The sequence below is a fragment of the Babylonia areolata genome, chromosome 2 (assembly GCF_041734735.1).
Source record: "Babylonia areolata isolate BAREFJ2019XMU chromosome 2, ASM4173473v1, whole genome shotgun sequence".
Classification (NCBI taxonomy): Eukaryota; Metazoa; Mollusca; class Gastropoda; order Neogastropoda; family Buccinidae; genus Babylonia; species Babylonia areolata.
In genome coordinates, this window is record NC_134877.1 from 49,584,301 (window position 1) to 49,601,499 (window position 17,199).

General features: G+C 40.6%; 1 protein-coding gene across 1 annotated transcript; it reads left to right on the forward strand.

Annotated features, from left to right (window-relative positions):
• The first annotated feature begins 6,942 nt into the window (after positions 1 to 6,942).
• On the forward strand, positions 6,943 to 16,504 carry LOC143279481 (ras-related protein Rab-28-like). The gene is made up of 6 exons (XM_076583524.1): positions 6,943 to 7,338; positions 9,951 to 10,047; positions 11,502 to 11,590; positions 12,503 to 12,629; positions 14,016 to 14,119; positions 15,627 to 16,504. Exons 1-6 carry the CDS (start codon positions 7,264 to 7,266, stop codon positions 15,801 to 15,803), a joined length of 669 nt encoding a protein of 222 aa, XP_076439639.1. The 5' UTR covers positions 6,943 to 7,263; the 3' UTR covers positions 15,804 to 16,504.
• The last annotated feature ends 695 nt before the right edge of the window (positions 16,505 to 17,199 follow it).

Here is a 17,199-nt window from a genome sequence, read left to right on the forward strand (position 1 = left end):
GACATGGAATGAGTTATGATTGAGAGATTGGCGGGGTGTGTGGGTGTGTTGGTTGTTTGGTTGGTTGCCTGGCTGGTTGACTAATTCGTTTATTGACTGGAAGGGTGTTGGCTAGTTTTATGGCTTTCTGGTTCTGCATTTCTTTCTCGTATTTCGAGTATCGACTTTAAAAAAATAGATACGATACAAAGCGTGGTTTTGTGCATGGGTGCGGCTGCTTGTTTGCAGGCGTGCGTTCATGTACGCGCTGCGCACGCGAGAGAGAGAGAGAGAGAGCGTGTGTGTGTAAGTCGGCCAGCTATTGACAAACCTACTTAAAGTATGTACTGACGTTTTTGTTAACACTGATCCAAACATTTTAAAATTTGGGCTTTAAACAATTTCGTCACATGAAAAAGTGCGTTTATACCAATCACCTAAAGAAAAAGAAAACCTTTGGTGTTATTTTTTTACCTCACAGTATCACCTTGTCCTTCACAAAGATAGCTTCTTTTTTCTTTTCTGTTTTTTCCTCATCATCTACGCCGTTTCAGTTGCATGACTCCCAGGCAGCGCATTGTTATAACGCAAGTGACAGTTCAGCTTTTGGGGGATGGTCTTCCTTCATGGATAGATCATTCATCATCATACAAGTCACTTCACCCCTTTCGGTTGCATGCATGCTGGATGATCCTGTGTTTTCATTAGCCACCGAACGCTGACATGGATTACGTATTGGTTTTCCTGCGTGTGTGTATACCTACACACGAAAAGGATAAAGACACCAGTGGGTCTGCAAATTATGCTGACCTGGGAGATCGGTGGAGGGTTGGGGGAGGGGGGTGACTTGCAATTCTCACCCAACAGACGTCAACACCAGGTTCGAACCTAAGTCCTACAAATCGAAAAACCATCGCTCAAACCACTTGGCTTATAGTGCCAGGGAGATAGATAGTTCTTCACATGCCTTGACACGAAAGACACGTACTAACACTGATCAGTTGTCGTCCTTTTATTGTGAACTCTTTCCCGTGTAAAACAGTAAGTGCGTTTTCTTGACTCAACCTTAAATAATAGAAGATATATTCCATCATTATTCGAAGTGATTCGAGAAAAACTGTATGTGCTCAAGGTAAAGAATATACCATTGTGATAAACAAGAGAAAGTGTCGAGAGCATGAAGACCAGACCATTTGAAACGTAAAAAAGAAAGAATGACACTCGTTTGCAGATTCTGCTGTGAGAAACACCATCGTTTGCTGAAAACATTCAGGAGAAAGCATTTACGTATTCTGTGGGACTGGACCCATGTGAATTCAGCTTCGAAGTCGGTAATTACGAAACTGCCTAAAAGAAGCAATGTGAAAGCCATTGCCATCAGTGGTGTGTTAGTGTGACGAGCCGGTTTAAAACTTTTCTGTATTTGTATTTCTTTTTATCACAACAGATTTCTCTGTGTGAAATTCGGGCTGCTCTCCCCAGGGAGAGCGCGTCGCTACACTAGAGCGCCACCCTTTTTTTGTATTTTTTCCTGCGTGTAGTTTTATTTGTTTTTCCTATCGGAGTGGATTTTGCCAGAAACAACCCTTTTGTTGCCGTGGGTTCTTTTACGTGCGCTAAGTGCATGCTGCACACGGGACCTCGGTTTATCGTCGCATCCGAATGACTAGCGTCCAGACCACTACTCAAGGTTTAGTGGAGGGGGAGAAAATATCGGCGGCTGAGTCGTGATTCGAACCAGCGCGCTCAGATTCTCTCGCTTCCTACGCGGACGCGTTACCTCTAGGCCATTACTTGTAATTTGTAGATTTCAGATCTGTGCAGAGCATACTTAATGAGATTTATAATGCTGACAAAATGGGCTTTTGATATGTAGTACTGCCGATTTAAGCTCTGGTGAAGACCATGCCCATGTGCATGTGAAAAAGAGTCACTGTTTTCTTGTGGCTGTACATTCTTCAAGGGCGGTTGTGTGTGGGGGGGTGGGGGCGCGGGGGGGGCTGGGGGGGGGGGACTTCATCCTTTCGTGATGAGAAGGAAAAAAAAAAAGCACCAGACCACGAAGTTTTCAAGAACAAGACCAACATGGTACGGGTGTGTGTACGTGTGTGTGTGTTGTTGTTGTTGTTGTGTTTGTTTTCTAAATTGTTGGTGACAGGAACAATATTTTCTCGATGAATTTATCGACCACAACAACAACAAAAAAGATATTAACGAGGACAGAACAAAGCATTGACAAATCATCATTGACACTTTTCTGCACATCCATCCGTGTCATTCTAAAGCACCTAGTTAACTGGTGCTCCGTTCAACACATGAAAACTTCAGTCTTGGGATACCAGAATTATGCAGATTGTAAAGTGCCGGATTTGAAAACAGCTTGTCCCATTGCAACGGGAGACAACCCGGGTAATATTTTTGCGCGGCATTCCGGGAGGTAATCAATCAATCAAATCAGTCTAAAACACTTTATTCATCCACATGGAAATTAACTTGTGCAATCACAGGCTCGTTGTAAACACCAACATAAAATTATCATGCGCATCATAAAGAGAGACTAAAACTAGTCAAATAAGAATTCTCCGGCAATAGCTAACGATAGACTAACCCCCCCTTGCCCCCCCCTCCCCCCCCCACTCCCCGCAACCCCCTCCTCTCACACACACATGGCACACATACTCATGTTAAGACACTAGGGTATTGCACAACAATATTTACAAATGAAAACATCCAACAAATAAAAGGTATATCTATTAATAAAATAACACACATACACACACACACACACACACACACACACACACACACACACAATCGCGCGCGCGCGCGCACACGCACACACGTTAAGACCATAAGGTATTGTACAACAATACATATATAAAAACATCCAGGAAATAAATCGTATATATAAGTAAAATGCACACGCAGACATGCTCGCACGCACGCACGAACACACACACACACACACACACACACACACACACACACACACACAGTCACACACACACACACACACACACACACACACAACACACACATGAATGCCAGTGTAGGCACGTATGCACGAACATATGTCACACCAATATATATAATCAGTACATTAACATCAAGATACATGAAATCCAAGTAAAAAAAAAAAAAAAAAAAAAAAAAAAAAGATTAATCACTTCCGATCACACACAGAGAAACGCTTGCCCGTGCTCAACCGCTCCAGCCCTACATGTACGCATAATATCTGCTCCCATGCACTCGTCTGCTGGTTAAGCTCAGGTTTTGCTGTCGCGAGGGGGTCTCTCTCTCTCTCTCTCTCTCTCTCTCTCTCTCTCTCTCTCTCTCTCTCTCTCTCTCTCTCTTTCTCTCTCTCTCTCTCTCTCTCTCTCTCTCTCTCTCTCTCTCTTTCTGTGTGTGTGTGTGTGTGTGTGTGTGTGTGTGTGTGTGTGTGTGTTCCTCCCCCTTTATGGTCTGTCTCTTTCCCTCGATCTTCTTTTTCTCCTTCTACCCCTTCCTTCCTCCTATTTCCCCCGCAACATTGACACGGCCCACAAACACCCCCTCACTCCCCCCCACACACACTCCCCCACACACCCCACCATATACACAAGGAATCGTTCAGTTTAAGTTGTCAAACTTGAACTTCTTTTTTTAATCATTTATGAAATATGAATGCGTATATAGTATACTGATCTATAGTTCACACAAACTGACACATACAAAAAAAGCAAAACTAATCCCAAACACACCCCCAATATATGATATAATCTAGCAACTTTTCATACAGGTACATGTATATGCTGCGGCATGAGTCGGATGTAAACCCTTATCTCCATGTTCGACCCAGTCGCCACCAACGAACAACCATTTTAATTAATAATATCCACAATTTCCCCCCTGAAGACGGAACGAGTAGTGTTCACAACGTTCACTTCAGTTCTTCAGTCACACAGAGGAGTTTAGGAATGCCGGAATATCTTGCTTCAAGCCCCAGTGTCAGTCTGCTGGCCTTTTTCCGAGGGCCATCATAGTGTATGGTCAGTCCCTGACTTTCAATCAATCAGCCCAGTCGATCCCTCCAACCCTTATCTCTTGTTGCTCAGTGGTGCTTTCATCAATCAGTTACTTTATTGTCTGAACTAGAGTACAGAAATTTGCCTTCAGGTTCCGGTCGTTGTAAAGAAATTAAACACTTATTTTAAGAGATAGTACTAGTAGCTTTTAAAAGTGAAGACATTCATTCCATCATTAATTCAAAACACGCGAACATGGCGGGAAAGAGTATGCTGTGAGGGACGGAAAGGCGTTGCACTGTCAGCATCACAGTAAATTTGCTAACAATATATAAATACAAAGGTTCGACATACGAATACATTAGTTAACAAGTGTTAATCTTAAAATCAAACTTGATTATGCACACCACACACACACACACACACACACACACACACACACACACACACACACACACACACCTTTCTAAAATGATGGACAGGTGAGGGAGGGGGCGGTCATCCTTCCCGCCGTACAGTTTTAGTTTTAAGGCGTGCGGACTGGTCTATATACGCTACATCACAATTGCGTGTTTTCGTTTTCTTTTTCTTTTAAGCTGATGCCTGATCTTCGCATAAACTGAATGTGTTAGTCAGGCCTTGAGGGCCTACCCACCATAAAACAATGATCTTCAGAGGGTACACTGACAAAGGCAAGACGAAGAATAGTAGCATTCCGTACTCCGGCAGAGTGTTTAATATTTTTTTTATTCCGTACTAAACTAAACTTGAATACCAATGAGTGGACGTTTATGCTGAAAACAGCCAGCCCTAACAACTGCTGGTGCTGCTGCCAAGGCAGATTATTCCGAACTTAAGCACACCTGGTGGAACTTTAACTAACAATGACAAAGAAAAGGCTGAGGTCCTAAATTTGTTTTTCTCTAGTGTTTTCACAGTGGAAGATGTCACCAATGTTCCTTCTTTTGAGTCAGAATGCAAGGCTTCAACAGATTATGTTGAAGTTTCAGAAAAGATTATTAGTGACAAACTTTCACAGTTAAAGGTAAATAAATCCACTGGTCCTGATGGAATGCACCCTTATTTGCTAAAAGAATTACATAATAGTTTAGCTATTCCCTTAAAGATTCTGTTTGTTAAGACTGTATCATATGGTAAGATCCCACAGGCATGGAAAGTAGCACAAGTAAAACCAATATTTAAGAAAGGTAACAAACAAGACCCTGGAAACTATCGACCAGTAAGTTTGACATCGGTTGTATGTAAAGTTTTTGAAGGTTTCATACGTGATACTTTGAATAAACATTTGATTGATAACAACTTACTGTCTGATTATCAGTTTGGCTTTACCAGTGGTAGATCCTGTGTGACTCAGTTGTTGAATACTGTACATGACTGGATGCAGTCACTTGAAAACAATAAACCAATGGATGTAATTTATCTGGACTTACAGAAGGCGTTCGATAAAGTTCCACATAATAGGTTAATTGCTAAATTGCAAGGGTACGGTATTTCTGGTAAATTGTTGGAATGGATAAAAGATTTCTTAGATGAGAGAACACAGTACGTATCAGTAGGGACTGAGTCATCGTGTCCTGTTAAGGTGAGTAGTGGTGTTCCCCAAGGCAGTGTCTTGGGGCCCACACTCTTTGTATATTATATAAATGACATGCCTGACATACTAGACTGTTTTGTGAAAATCTTTGCAGACGATACAAAGATCTATGAGGAAGTAGATTCTGATGTCGGTAGATTGAAATTACAAGTTAGTATTGATAATTTAGTACACTGGACTGATAGATGGCAAATTAAATTTAATAACAATAAATGTAAAGTTTTACACGTAGGCAGAAATAATCCACATTATAAGTATTATATGAATGGTACGGACTTGCAGGAGACTTCATCGGAGAGAGATCTTGGAGTCATTGTTGACTCTGGTCTCTCTTTTGATGTTCATATTAATGAAACCATTAAAAAAGCCAATAGATTGACCGGAATGCTAGTTGGAAACATACAGTGTAAAAGTAAAGACATAATGGTGCCATTATTTAAGTCATTAGTCAGGCCAGTCTTAGAATATGGGAATGTTGTTTGGAATACGGGTTTAGTGAAACATACAGACAGTATTGAAAATGTTCAACGAAGATTCACTAAAAGAATCATTGGCTTTGCTGATATGGACTATGAAAGTAGGTTGCAAGCACTTAAGTTACCTAGTTTAGAATATAGAAGACTGCGTGGTGATTTAATAGAGATGTATAAAATGACACATGGATTATATGACAGCAGAACCATAAACTCTTTGTTTACATTGAATGAGAACAGTACCACAAGAGGCCATTCATACAAACTATTAAAAGTTTCAGTTAAAACTTCCAGATTTGCACATTTCTTTACTAACAGAGTAACAAATGTTTGGAACAATTTGTCACAAGATGTTGTTTCCGCAGGAACAGTGAATACATTTAAAAATTATCTTGATATTCATTTGAAAAATTTAAATTACAAAACTCATTTACATATTTATTGATTTTTCAAGCATTGCGCACTCAATGTTGAAAAATGCATCAGACATATGTGGGGACTCTCTTTTTCTTCCCCACATCAAGCGGGCAAAAGGCCTCGTCAGGCCTGCACGCCTTGATATGATATGATATGATAAGGCCGCTGGTGGTACCGCTTCTGTCATCATTCCTGTTCGGTCCAGAACGTAATAATGTAAGCTTCAAGATATCAAATTATTATTGATATCATTGTAAAACATTCTTAAGTAATGGGGACAAAATATCTGTATTTTTTATGTTTGTTCGAAAGAAGAAAACATATCCGATCAAACTTTCGCTTTCACTATCTTTTGAGAGTACTTTCCCTTGCCGAGATATCTTCTCGTTGCCACGAGAAACTGTAGTTTCCTGTTGTTTTTTAATGGAGTCTGTGCCGAATGTGAAGAAACTATTATTTTCAATTGTACACCCAACACAAGTCACTATCTCTTGATGATAATACCCCAGTGAGGTCACATTTTGTGAGTTCCGAGTCTGCCTTGATGTTTATACGACACAGCTGATTTGCGAGTCGTCTAACACAGTTCGAATGAAGACAATATTCTGCTGTCGTGTCAAAAACTAAAAAGTGTCGTAATCACCACACAATACGTCGTGCTATGTTTTCAAAATAAGAACTTACGATGTGGACGTAAGAGGGAAGACACGGACCTCTCATCCCAGTGACGTTTCGGAGCAATTTTCAGTCTGATTTTGCAGGTAACTCCGATAGGATGTCTGATTCCGAGGAAGAAGGGCCAGATCGTCAACTGAAGGTGATCATCTTGGGCGACGGTTCCTCTGGCAAGGTTTGTTACATAATATTACGTTTGTGCGTGTAGGAAAGATCGCCTTTTGGGAGGGCTGGGGAACAGAACTAGACAGAGCTCTCCGAGAGCTCAGTCAGATGTTCGCAAATGGGAAGATGTTAACTGATCTTATTCGTAATACTTGATGGAAAGAAGCTGTTATTCTGCCAACTGGGACAGTATGATGTTCAGATTCTTCTCCTTCTTTTTGATTTTTGACTCACTTGTGTAAACAAAGTGAGTCTATGTTTTAACCCAGTGTTCGGTTGTCTGTGTGTGTGTGTCTGTGTGTCCGTGGTAAACTTTAACATTGACATTTTCTTTGCAAATACTTTGTCAGTTGACACCAAATTAGCCATAAAAATAGGAAAAATTCAGTTTTTTCCAGTCATCTTGTTTAAAACAATATTGCACCTCTGGGATGGGTACAAAAAAATACAAAATGAAGCCTAATTATATGCAAACTATATTTACTGTTATATTTTTTGTATTCTCTAAACTTGGCACTTTGATCTGATATTCTGACACAACAATAAGAGCAGTCATTGTTATCATTTTTTGTTCAAACAGGAACTTCTTTTGCAAAGCATGGAAGTTTTATTTATTTTGCAAATGTTTTGGTGCAGGTACTGAGATAGTAAAAAAGGGAAATTGCTCTGTAATTAATGCTAGGGGACTTCATTTGCTTTAAACTGATCTTTCTCATCTTAAACATTACATTTTGAAATTATACTCAATACATAAAAAGCTTGTGTGTTTTACTCTCAGTGTACAGGGCTTTCACTCTGTTCATTCGCCCAAGTGGTCTTTTTCGGAAAATACTAAAATCAATACGACAAGTGGACTTTACAGATCTGTTGGCTGAGCCCTGAAGGTCATGGGCAAAAATCAGTTGCGTTCACATATTTCTACACATTCAAAGCGCGTGCTCATATTCTTCGCGAACGCGAACAAAGCCATTTTGTTTCAAGTTGTTGACCTGCCCGTTCAATCCTATATTCAATCGACAATACACGATAACATGTGATAGAAAGTTGGAGAAGGAGACCGTTAAATATTTATTCAGAGAAAGATTTGTGAACGCCTGCTCACTTACTGGATTATGCCCCAAACTGCCATAAATATTCACAGAATCAGTCGGAATTCACAGTTAAAAATTGTAAACCATGCGAGTTAATACCTTTGAATTGATCACAATGAAACGAAAAAAATTCCAGTCTTGACTTTTCTCAAAATAAAGTCCTTTTCACTTCTTACAACATTTAGAAGTACTTGTACTTGGCTCTACATGTTATTAGTTGAACAAAATACTCAATTTTCATATCAACTTTAAAACTATAAAACTAGAATGAACATAAAAGAGAAATTGAATCGGCCGTGTCGTACTACATTCCCGGCAGGTGTAACTAAACTTGTACATCTATCTAGATCTAGTGAAAACGGCTAAATGTTGCAGTGTGATTGCGGCGATAGCCATTAAAAAGAATTTTTAATTGCCCTTTAAGATTTTTTGAATGCCCAAGATACACAAGAATAATATGATTTAAACAGCGTTCTCACTGCGAATACCGCAATTGATTTATCGCCCTTTAAAAAAGTATGTTCAAATGTTAAATTTTAGAATGTCAGTTAAGGAGCCACGATAGTGTAATGGATAAGGCAGTTTCTTCTCACCCGAACACGCGGGGTTCGAATCTGGTTAGGACTTTTTTTAACGCGAAGCTTTATTATAACAAATACAGAACACATTTTAACGAGTAGATTTTTTTTTTTTTTTTAAGTGTATCACAAGTGAGTCTTAAAGGCCTTGCCTCTCTTGTTCCTATTTTTATGCCTAATTTGGTGTCAACTGACAAAGTATTTGCAGAGAAAATGTCAATGTTAAAGTTAACCACACACACACACACACACACACACAGACAACCGAACACCGGGTTAAAACATAGATTCACTTTGTTTACACAAGTGAGTCAAAAAAGTAGTATATTACTGATTTCCTTTTATCAGTGGGCAATATTAAATTGTGCTTCTATTTTCGCTGCTTTGTCTGCTTGTCATTATGCAGAATTCCAGTTTGGGATGATAAATTGGTATCCAACAAACCAACCTTTGCGCATTTCACAAAAAGGGAGTAGTGTGTGTTTTTCTCATAATTTGAAAGATAAATGCCACTTATTTCTTGTTGAACAAAGTCAACTTTTATCTTTTTTCAATTTATTGTGCTGTCTCTCTGTCACTGTCTCAGTGTCTCTCTCTCTCTTTGTCTTTGTCTCTCTCTTTCTCTCTCTGACACACACACACAAACACACACACACACACACACACACACACACACACACACACACACACACACACACACACACACACACACAATTTATAGAATTTCTATTGTGGAGTTGACACTGACTGTCTAGAGTGATATTGATCAAAATGTTTTTAATTGAACATTTTTTGGGGTTGTTTTTTCATTACTGAATTACCAGTTTAGGCATGCATGCTGATATAATCAATAATGTTGTTAACTTTTTACCATTTGATATGCACATACAAACATGTATGCATAATTTTTTTTTTAAACAATTGGGTAATGATGATAATGATTTGTTGTGCAGACATCACTTTGCATGCGTTACGCCCAGGAACAATTCAAAAAGCAGTATGGACAGACTGTGGGCTTGGACTTCTACTTAAAAAGGATTGTACTACCAGGTGTGCCTGTGTTTGTGTGTGGGTGTGGGTGTCCTAAAGGTTACTTAAACACAATAACTGTAATTAATTGTTTGGGTGCTCATTTGTAATTTTGTATGCTATATGTGTTTCACAGTAACAAAAATTTATTTTCAAGCGGTACTTCTAGTTTCTGTGGGTTGACATTCAACTGAAAATTAGATGGACGTCATGGCTTCTCTGTTTCTTGTGACTATATCTTGGTGATCTATGCCTATCACAACTGAAACAAAATGCACTGTTTGTTTTTCGGGAATATTAAATTGAGATACAACTAAGCCATGGAAGAATATTTTTTCAAGTTTTTGATCCCATGTGATTGTATGATTTTAGTATAATACAATATGCAGCATTCAAATCTTCCAAAAGTTGCAGAGTTTCTGTGACAAAAGTGGTGTGGATGTCATGGTAGTTTGTCAAGGTTATTGCAATCAGATTTTTTTTTTTTTTTTTTTCAAATGAAATATTAAAATATTACATTCTTGATCTTATCTTTTCTTCTGCAGCAAGCTTTGGAGAATGGACAATATATGCATGTGCAGAGTATTCAACTATATCCAGATCATCACATTGAATCTCAAACAAAACAAAGAAAGTGGGATTGTTGTTGTCTCATGCGTCGTTTATCAGATGGATTCACCCGTCTCCTCGACGAAGGCGGCAGTACGTCTCAGGTCCTCCAGTCCTCTGTAGAGCTTCCGGGCCACTGGGATTGGGTCAGGCCAGGTTTTCTCTCAGAGCGTTTGGTGGAGCGGGCAGGACTGTAGCAGATGTTCTGTTGTCTGGCTGCCTGCTCTGCAGGGGCACTGCTCTGTCTCACTGATACAGAGTTTCGTGTATAGGTAGTGTTTCAGGCGGTTGTGGCTTGTCCTGAGCCTGAAAATGGCTACCTGCTCTCGACGAGTCAGCAGGTAGTATGGGTCTGCTCTGTTGTGGCATGGATGCTGCTGCTTCCACTTGTTCTGCAGCTTGGCCTTAATGATGGTCCTGGATTCAGAGTAGTGGAAAGTGAGATGAAAGTCATGAAAATGTGGTAAAATACTTTTTAAAAAAAAAAGAAAAAAAAAAGCGGGACAAAGGGGAGGTTACCTACTTCCGGGAGGTTATCGGCAATAGTTTCATTTTCTCCGCATAGGCGGATAGTAGTTTGCACAGGACAGGAATGTCAGACCCCTGCCGGAGTCTGCACTAGTTGGGTAAGTATGTTGTTTAAACGTAATTTTAGATAGAAAATTTCCTTTTTCTTTATTTATTTATTTCATGTTTTATTTTTCTGATACAATCTCTTACTCTTAGGAATAGGAGTGAAGGTCTGTCTATGTGATTTTAAGAATACAACTTAAACTTTTTATTTCAGTCACAAATGTTTTGTGGGGTCAGTGATGTATCCCATTATATATTCAGTGTAGTGATATGTGGTGGTGGTTGTTTGGTAGGTTCTACTCATGTGGCCTTGGAAATCTGGGACATTGGAGGCCAGACTATTGGCAGCACCATGTTGTCTAACTACATCTTTGGTGCTCATGTGAGTATCGTGTTTGTTTTTTTTAATTTTTTTTATTGTTGTTGGTTTTTGGGGTTTTTTTTGTGTTTTTTTGTTTGTTTGTTTTTATTGTTGTTATGTTTGTTTGTTTTTTGGGGAGGAGGCTTGATGAGGGCGGGAAGTGGAGTTCAGAGGAGTAATCCTTGATTTGGATTCTCTCAAGGGAGTCTTTCATTTTTTGTGTTTTCTGACAGGAATGAAAATTTTCAGACTACAGTCTGATAGTCTGAAATCAGACTAAAAGAAGATCTGGAAAGTGGCAATTTTATAGTTCGTACATTGTGAAATGATGGAGGCAATGCAGTAATTTGTATGCTGTTGTTTTTTTTAATAAGTCCATTATAGAACTGAGTGCTTTGAAAAACTTCACTTTCTAGGAAGTACAGAATCAGTCAGTACAGGATGCATAAAGCCTCACCTGTACAGCTGAAAGATTGATCTCCAGAATCTCCTGATCTCAGACTGATCTGTTGTAAGTGGCAGGGACTTGTCAGTTTTCATTTGGCTATCCTAAATTTATATGTATGCCAATTTTGTGTGTGTGTGTGTGTGTGTATGCCTGCATGCACAAAGTGGATTTGAGAGCTGGAAGGACATCAGTATATGAAAAAAACTGGAGAGAGAACACAAGAAGGTTTCAGGGGCGAGCAGATTTGTTTGTATAATCAATAATTCATCAATAGAAACAATGTTAAGGAATGAACTGCTTGTTGAAGGTTTCAGGGGCGAGCAGATTTGTTTATATAATCAATAATTCATTAATAGAAACAAAAGTTAAGGAATGAACTGCTTGTTGCTGGTTTGTTCTTCATTATCATATATTATTATAAATCCATTATTCATCTCACTGCTAAAGGAATAGAACTTCAGGCATGCATGAACGGAACGTTGCAGGGTGTGCTGCTAGTATACGACATCACCAACTACTCCAGCTTTGAGAATCTGGAGGACTGGTACCACGCTGTGAAAAAAGTATGTGCCGGCACCCGCATGCCCCACATAGCTCTGCTGGGCAACAAGTGTGAGTACTGAGGGCTCCTTTGGAAAGCCTGTCATCCATTCAGTACAACATGATGCTATGCAATACAATACAATACATTACAATACAATACAATACAGTACAGAATAGTAGTTTACGTGGAGACATAAACACGCTCTTTTTTTTTTTATATGAATAGCATGATAATTTAACTATTTTCATCAAACAAACATGCTCACATACACACATACATACATGCTTGAACACAAACACGCACATGCAGACTCACACGTACTCAAGCACGTACACATGCGCACGTGCGTGCGCGCACACGCACTCGCCCACGCGCACTCACGCATGCACACGTGCCTGTATGTGCGCGCATCTGCACTGTTCCATTGGTGTCGTTCCAGCACTGATTATCCCAAGTCCCTCATACACAGCCAGAGTGCAAGCAGTCCACAAGGATCTAACAGTGTTGGGTTCCTTGGAGGCCACACACTTGAGGAGACTGTACACCTCTGCCAAGTCACATTAGGGGTGCTCAGTTCTATTGACAGTAGTGCCTGTTCTGATTCAACTTGTGCTGGACACTACTTACTAAGCCCCCTTCTGACAACAGTAATTGCCTAGTCGTTGAGCCAGACTGAGTGATCATCCCCACCAGAGCAGAGACCGCTGCTACATCCTACCAATGACAGCCCCTACATGAATCTGGCAACCCTGAAGACTATGACAGAACTCGCCCTAAACATGGAAATGGAGTGGGATCGAAACTGAGGTCATCATTAGAGCAGGGCTCAGAGAAAGGCCACAGAATCTGGAGCTTTTGTTTTTTTCAATACTGATAGAACTTTCTCCATCATCAGTAGAATGTGTGCATTTGATAGTGTGTGTGCAACATGATTTCTTTGCCCGTTGTTTGCACTGGTTGTCAGTCCCTTGTAGTACACCTATCAGGGGTTGGTGGGGAGACAGGGGAAGGGGGATGGGAATTATAGCAAATGGTCATAAATGATGGATTAAACCATTGTGTTTTGGCACTATTTTCCTTCTCTTCCTTTTCTTTCCACCATATCCAAGATGATTCAAGGTCTCTCAAAGTTAAAATAAGTTGTTGTTTTTAATGTGCTTTCTCCTCGGAAAGAGACTTTGACAACAAAATAAAAGGACACCCATGAAAATGGGTGCAGTTTTGAGGACAAACAACACTGACCAAAGATAGTTTAAACATCAGGGCTAGGATTTATTACTCAGTTTTTTGTCTTCTGGTTGTTGTTTTTCATGAATCTGAAACATTAAAACCATTGATTTAGCTCAGTCCAATGCAACGCCTTAATTATTAAACAGCTCAGAGCTCCAGGTGTACGTACATTGGAACAGTTGAATCTGTATGGATGTTGTACTGTTTACATTGTTGTTGAACAGCGGACCTTGAGCACATGCGGACGGTGAAACAAGACAAGCACCAGAAGTTTGCCCAGGAGCACGGCATGAGCAGTTACTTTGTGTCTGCCAAGACTGGTGACTCGGTGAGTTGACTGGGCATTCTACACTCTTACCTGCCATGTAGTCCAGTGTTTAGGTTTGGTTCAGGACACCATGGGTCATTTGACTTGTTCACCACAAAAGCTGATCTTGTACTTTATTTTTTGTGAGACAGGGAGCCAATAGAGTTTGCAAGAGTAATTTGCTCAGATCTCTGTATCTGCTGAAGGGAGTGAACAGAAGAAGCAGGCAAATCAGACAAGAGAGTACAGTAGATGAGGAAAGAGAGAGGAACAGTATAGAGAGTACTGTAGTTGAGGCAATAGAGAGTAACAGTTTAGAGAGTTACCGTAGTTGATGCAGTAGAGAGTGTTACAGTAGTCGAGGCAAGAGAGAGAATACCAATAGAGAGTGTCACAATATTCGAGGCAGGAGAGTTACAGTTGAGAGTGTTACAGTAGTCGAGGCAAGAGAAAGTAACAGTAGAGAGGGTTACAGTAGTCAAAGCAAGAGACAGTTACATTAGAGAGAGAGTTACAGTAGTCAAGGCAAGAGAGAGAAACAGTAGAGTTACAGTAGTCAAGGCAAGAGAGAGTGACAGTAGAGAGAGTTACAGTTGTCATGGCAATTAGAAACAGTAGAGAGAGTTACTATAGCCGAGGCAAGAGAGAGTTACAGTAGAGAGAGTTAAAGTAGTCAAAGCAAGAGAATAACAACAGAGAGTTACTGTTGTAAAGGCAAGAGAGAATAACTGTAGAGTTACAGTAGTCAAGGCAAGAAAGACTTACAGTAGAGAGAGTTACAGTAGTCAAGGCAAGAGAGAGTTAGAGTAGAGAGAGTTACTGTAGTTGAGGCAAGGGATAGTTACATTAGAGAGAGAGTTATAGTAGTCAAGGCAAGAGAGAGAAACAGTAGAGAGAGTTACAGTAGTCAAGGCAAGAGAGAGTAACAGTATAGAGAATTGCAGTAGTCAAGGCAAGAGAGCAACAGTGGAAAGAGTTACAGTAGTTGAGGCAAGAGAGCATAACCGTAGAGAGTGTTAAGTTATGGAGGCAAGAGAGAGTTAAAGTAGAGTGTTAAGTAACCGAGGCAAAAGAGAGAAACAGTAGAGAGAGTTACAGTAGAGTGTTAAGTAACCGAGGCAAAAGAGAGAAACAGTAGATAGAGTTACAGTAGAGTGTTAAGTAACCAAGGCAAAAGAGAGAAACAGTAGATTGAGTTACAGTAGAGTGTTAAGTAACCAAGGCAAAAGAGAGAAACAGTAGAGTTACAGTAGTCAAGGCAAGAGAGAGTTACAGCAAGCGAGGCAAGAGAGAATAATAGAGAGAGTTAAGTAGTGGAGACGAGAGAGTAACAGTAGTCGAGGTAAGAGAGAGTTACAGTAGTCGATGCAAGAGAGAGAAACAGTAGAGCGAGTTGCAGTCAAGGCAAGAGGGAGTTACAGTGGGGAGAGTCTGGAATATTTGCGGCAAGAGAGTTACAATAGAGAGAGTTGCAGTAGTTGAGGCAAGAGAAAATGAGAGAAACAAGTTTTCTGTTCCCCTGTTTCAGGTGGGCCTGTGTTTCCAGCGTCTGGCGGCGGACATCCTGAACATCAAGTTGACCAAGCCAGAGACAGAGCAGCAGCACCGTGTGGTGAAGGCCGAGGTCATCCACTACAAGAGTGACCTCCCTTCCGCCCGACCCCAGACCAACGAGACCAAGAGTTCCTTCTGTTTGCTCCAGTAGAACCCGACCTCATTAGGTGTGGTGGTGGGCGTACTGTCCAAGTGTCTGTCTCTTGGAGGGAGAGAGTGTGTGTGAGTTGCTGGACTTTTTGTCTCTCTCTCTTTCAGTCTGTGCCTCATCAACTAGGGTGTTGTTGCTGAAAGGGAGTGAGTGAGAGTGTGTTTCTTGACTGTCTTGTCTCTGTTTCTGTCTGTGCTCATCACCAGAGTAGTGGTGTTGTGAGGGATGAAGTGGGTGCGTGTGTGTTGATGGACATTGTATGTGCATGTTGTTGCCTTAAGGTGTAGCCATGTTCTTTGGCGTGTGTGCAGACAGACATATGTGTAAATGTGTGTGTTGAAAGACATTTACTAAATAATGCATGCTTGTGTTTAAGCACATTTGCATGCATGAACACATGCTTGCTACACACACATGCACAGACACACTCACACATGCACGGAACACACATGCACAAACACACTCACAAGTGCACTCAACACACGCACTCACACACACACACACACACACACACACACACACTGGTTGTCATACATTTGAACACATGGCAATACTTAAATAAATGGCCTTTAAACAGAATAAAATATGTGCTTGCATGAGGTTTTTTTGGGTTTTTTTGTAATCATAGTGTGCTATATAAGTATCCATTATTATTATTATTATTATTATCATACTTGTTTCTGTGATAAAGTGAGTCTTTATTGTTGAGTTTACCTTGTCAGCTTCAAGTATACATAAATCTATGAAATAAAGGTACTTAAAGAAAGAGGGCTTAAGTGAACATTTTTATTTGATGTGAGTGGAAGAACTTAAAGTTTCATAATTACATTTTGGTGTCATATACTGTACCATGTCAAACTGATGCAAACTAGGCCTATTGGTTTGCTCTGCTTGGCCAAATTTCGCGCGGCTAACAGTGAAAAGATGGGCCCACCGCTCTCAGCCAATCAAACGCCTCTAAAAACTATAAGCGCTTAATCATTCCTTTGGCCAAGGCTCTCCACGCCATCTTGTCAGGTTTACGCTCTGTCTCGTCTTACGCTTTTTTCGGCTGTTCAGCGTATCCTTTTGGCCTTATTTTGTTGCATGCGGCTTGTGTTTATTGTATTCTTACATTCTGTGTACTCGATTCGACTCGGCACCCTCGATTCGTTCGATTTTTTCTGCCTCTAAGTCGATCCTGTCTTTCCTTTCTCTGTTGGGGGTCGGATTTTCGCTGGGTGCCTAAGCGCGGGTTCCATGCCTCGTGTGCCATACCACGAAGGCAGGGAATCATGATGCTGGGATTGAGACTCGGTAAGAGACTCTCCCAGGCCCGGAGCTCATGATTCCTCCCGATACGGACCGCGGCGATGCGTCGTTAGACGCTGATCGCGGAGGCGACGTTCGTACCAGT

Excerpts from the sequence above, each read along its gene's own strand:
- LOC143279481 (XM_076583524.1), top strand. The coding sequence starts at position 7,264 with ATGTCTGATTCCGAGGAAGAAGGGCCAGATCGTCAACTGAAGGTGATC. Across the intron at positions 10,048-11,501 it reads AAAAAGGATTGTACTACCAG|GTTCTACTCATGTGGCCTTG; the intron begins GTGTGCCTGTGT and ends GTTGTTTGGTAG. Across the intron at positions 12,630-14,015 it reads AGCTCTGCTGGGCAACAAGT|CGGACCTTGAGCACATGCGG; the intron begins GTGAGTACTGAG and ends GTTGTTGAACAG.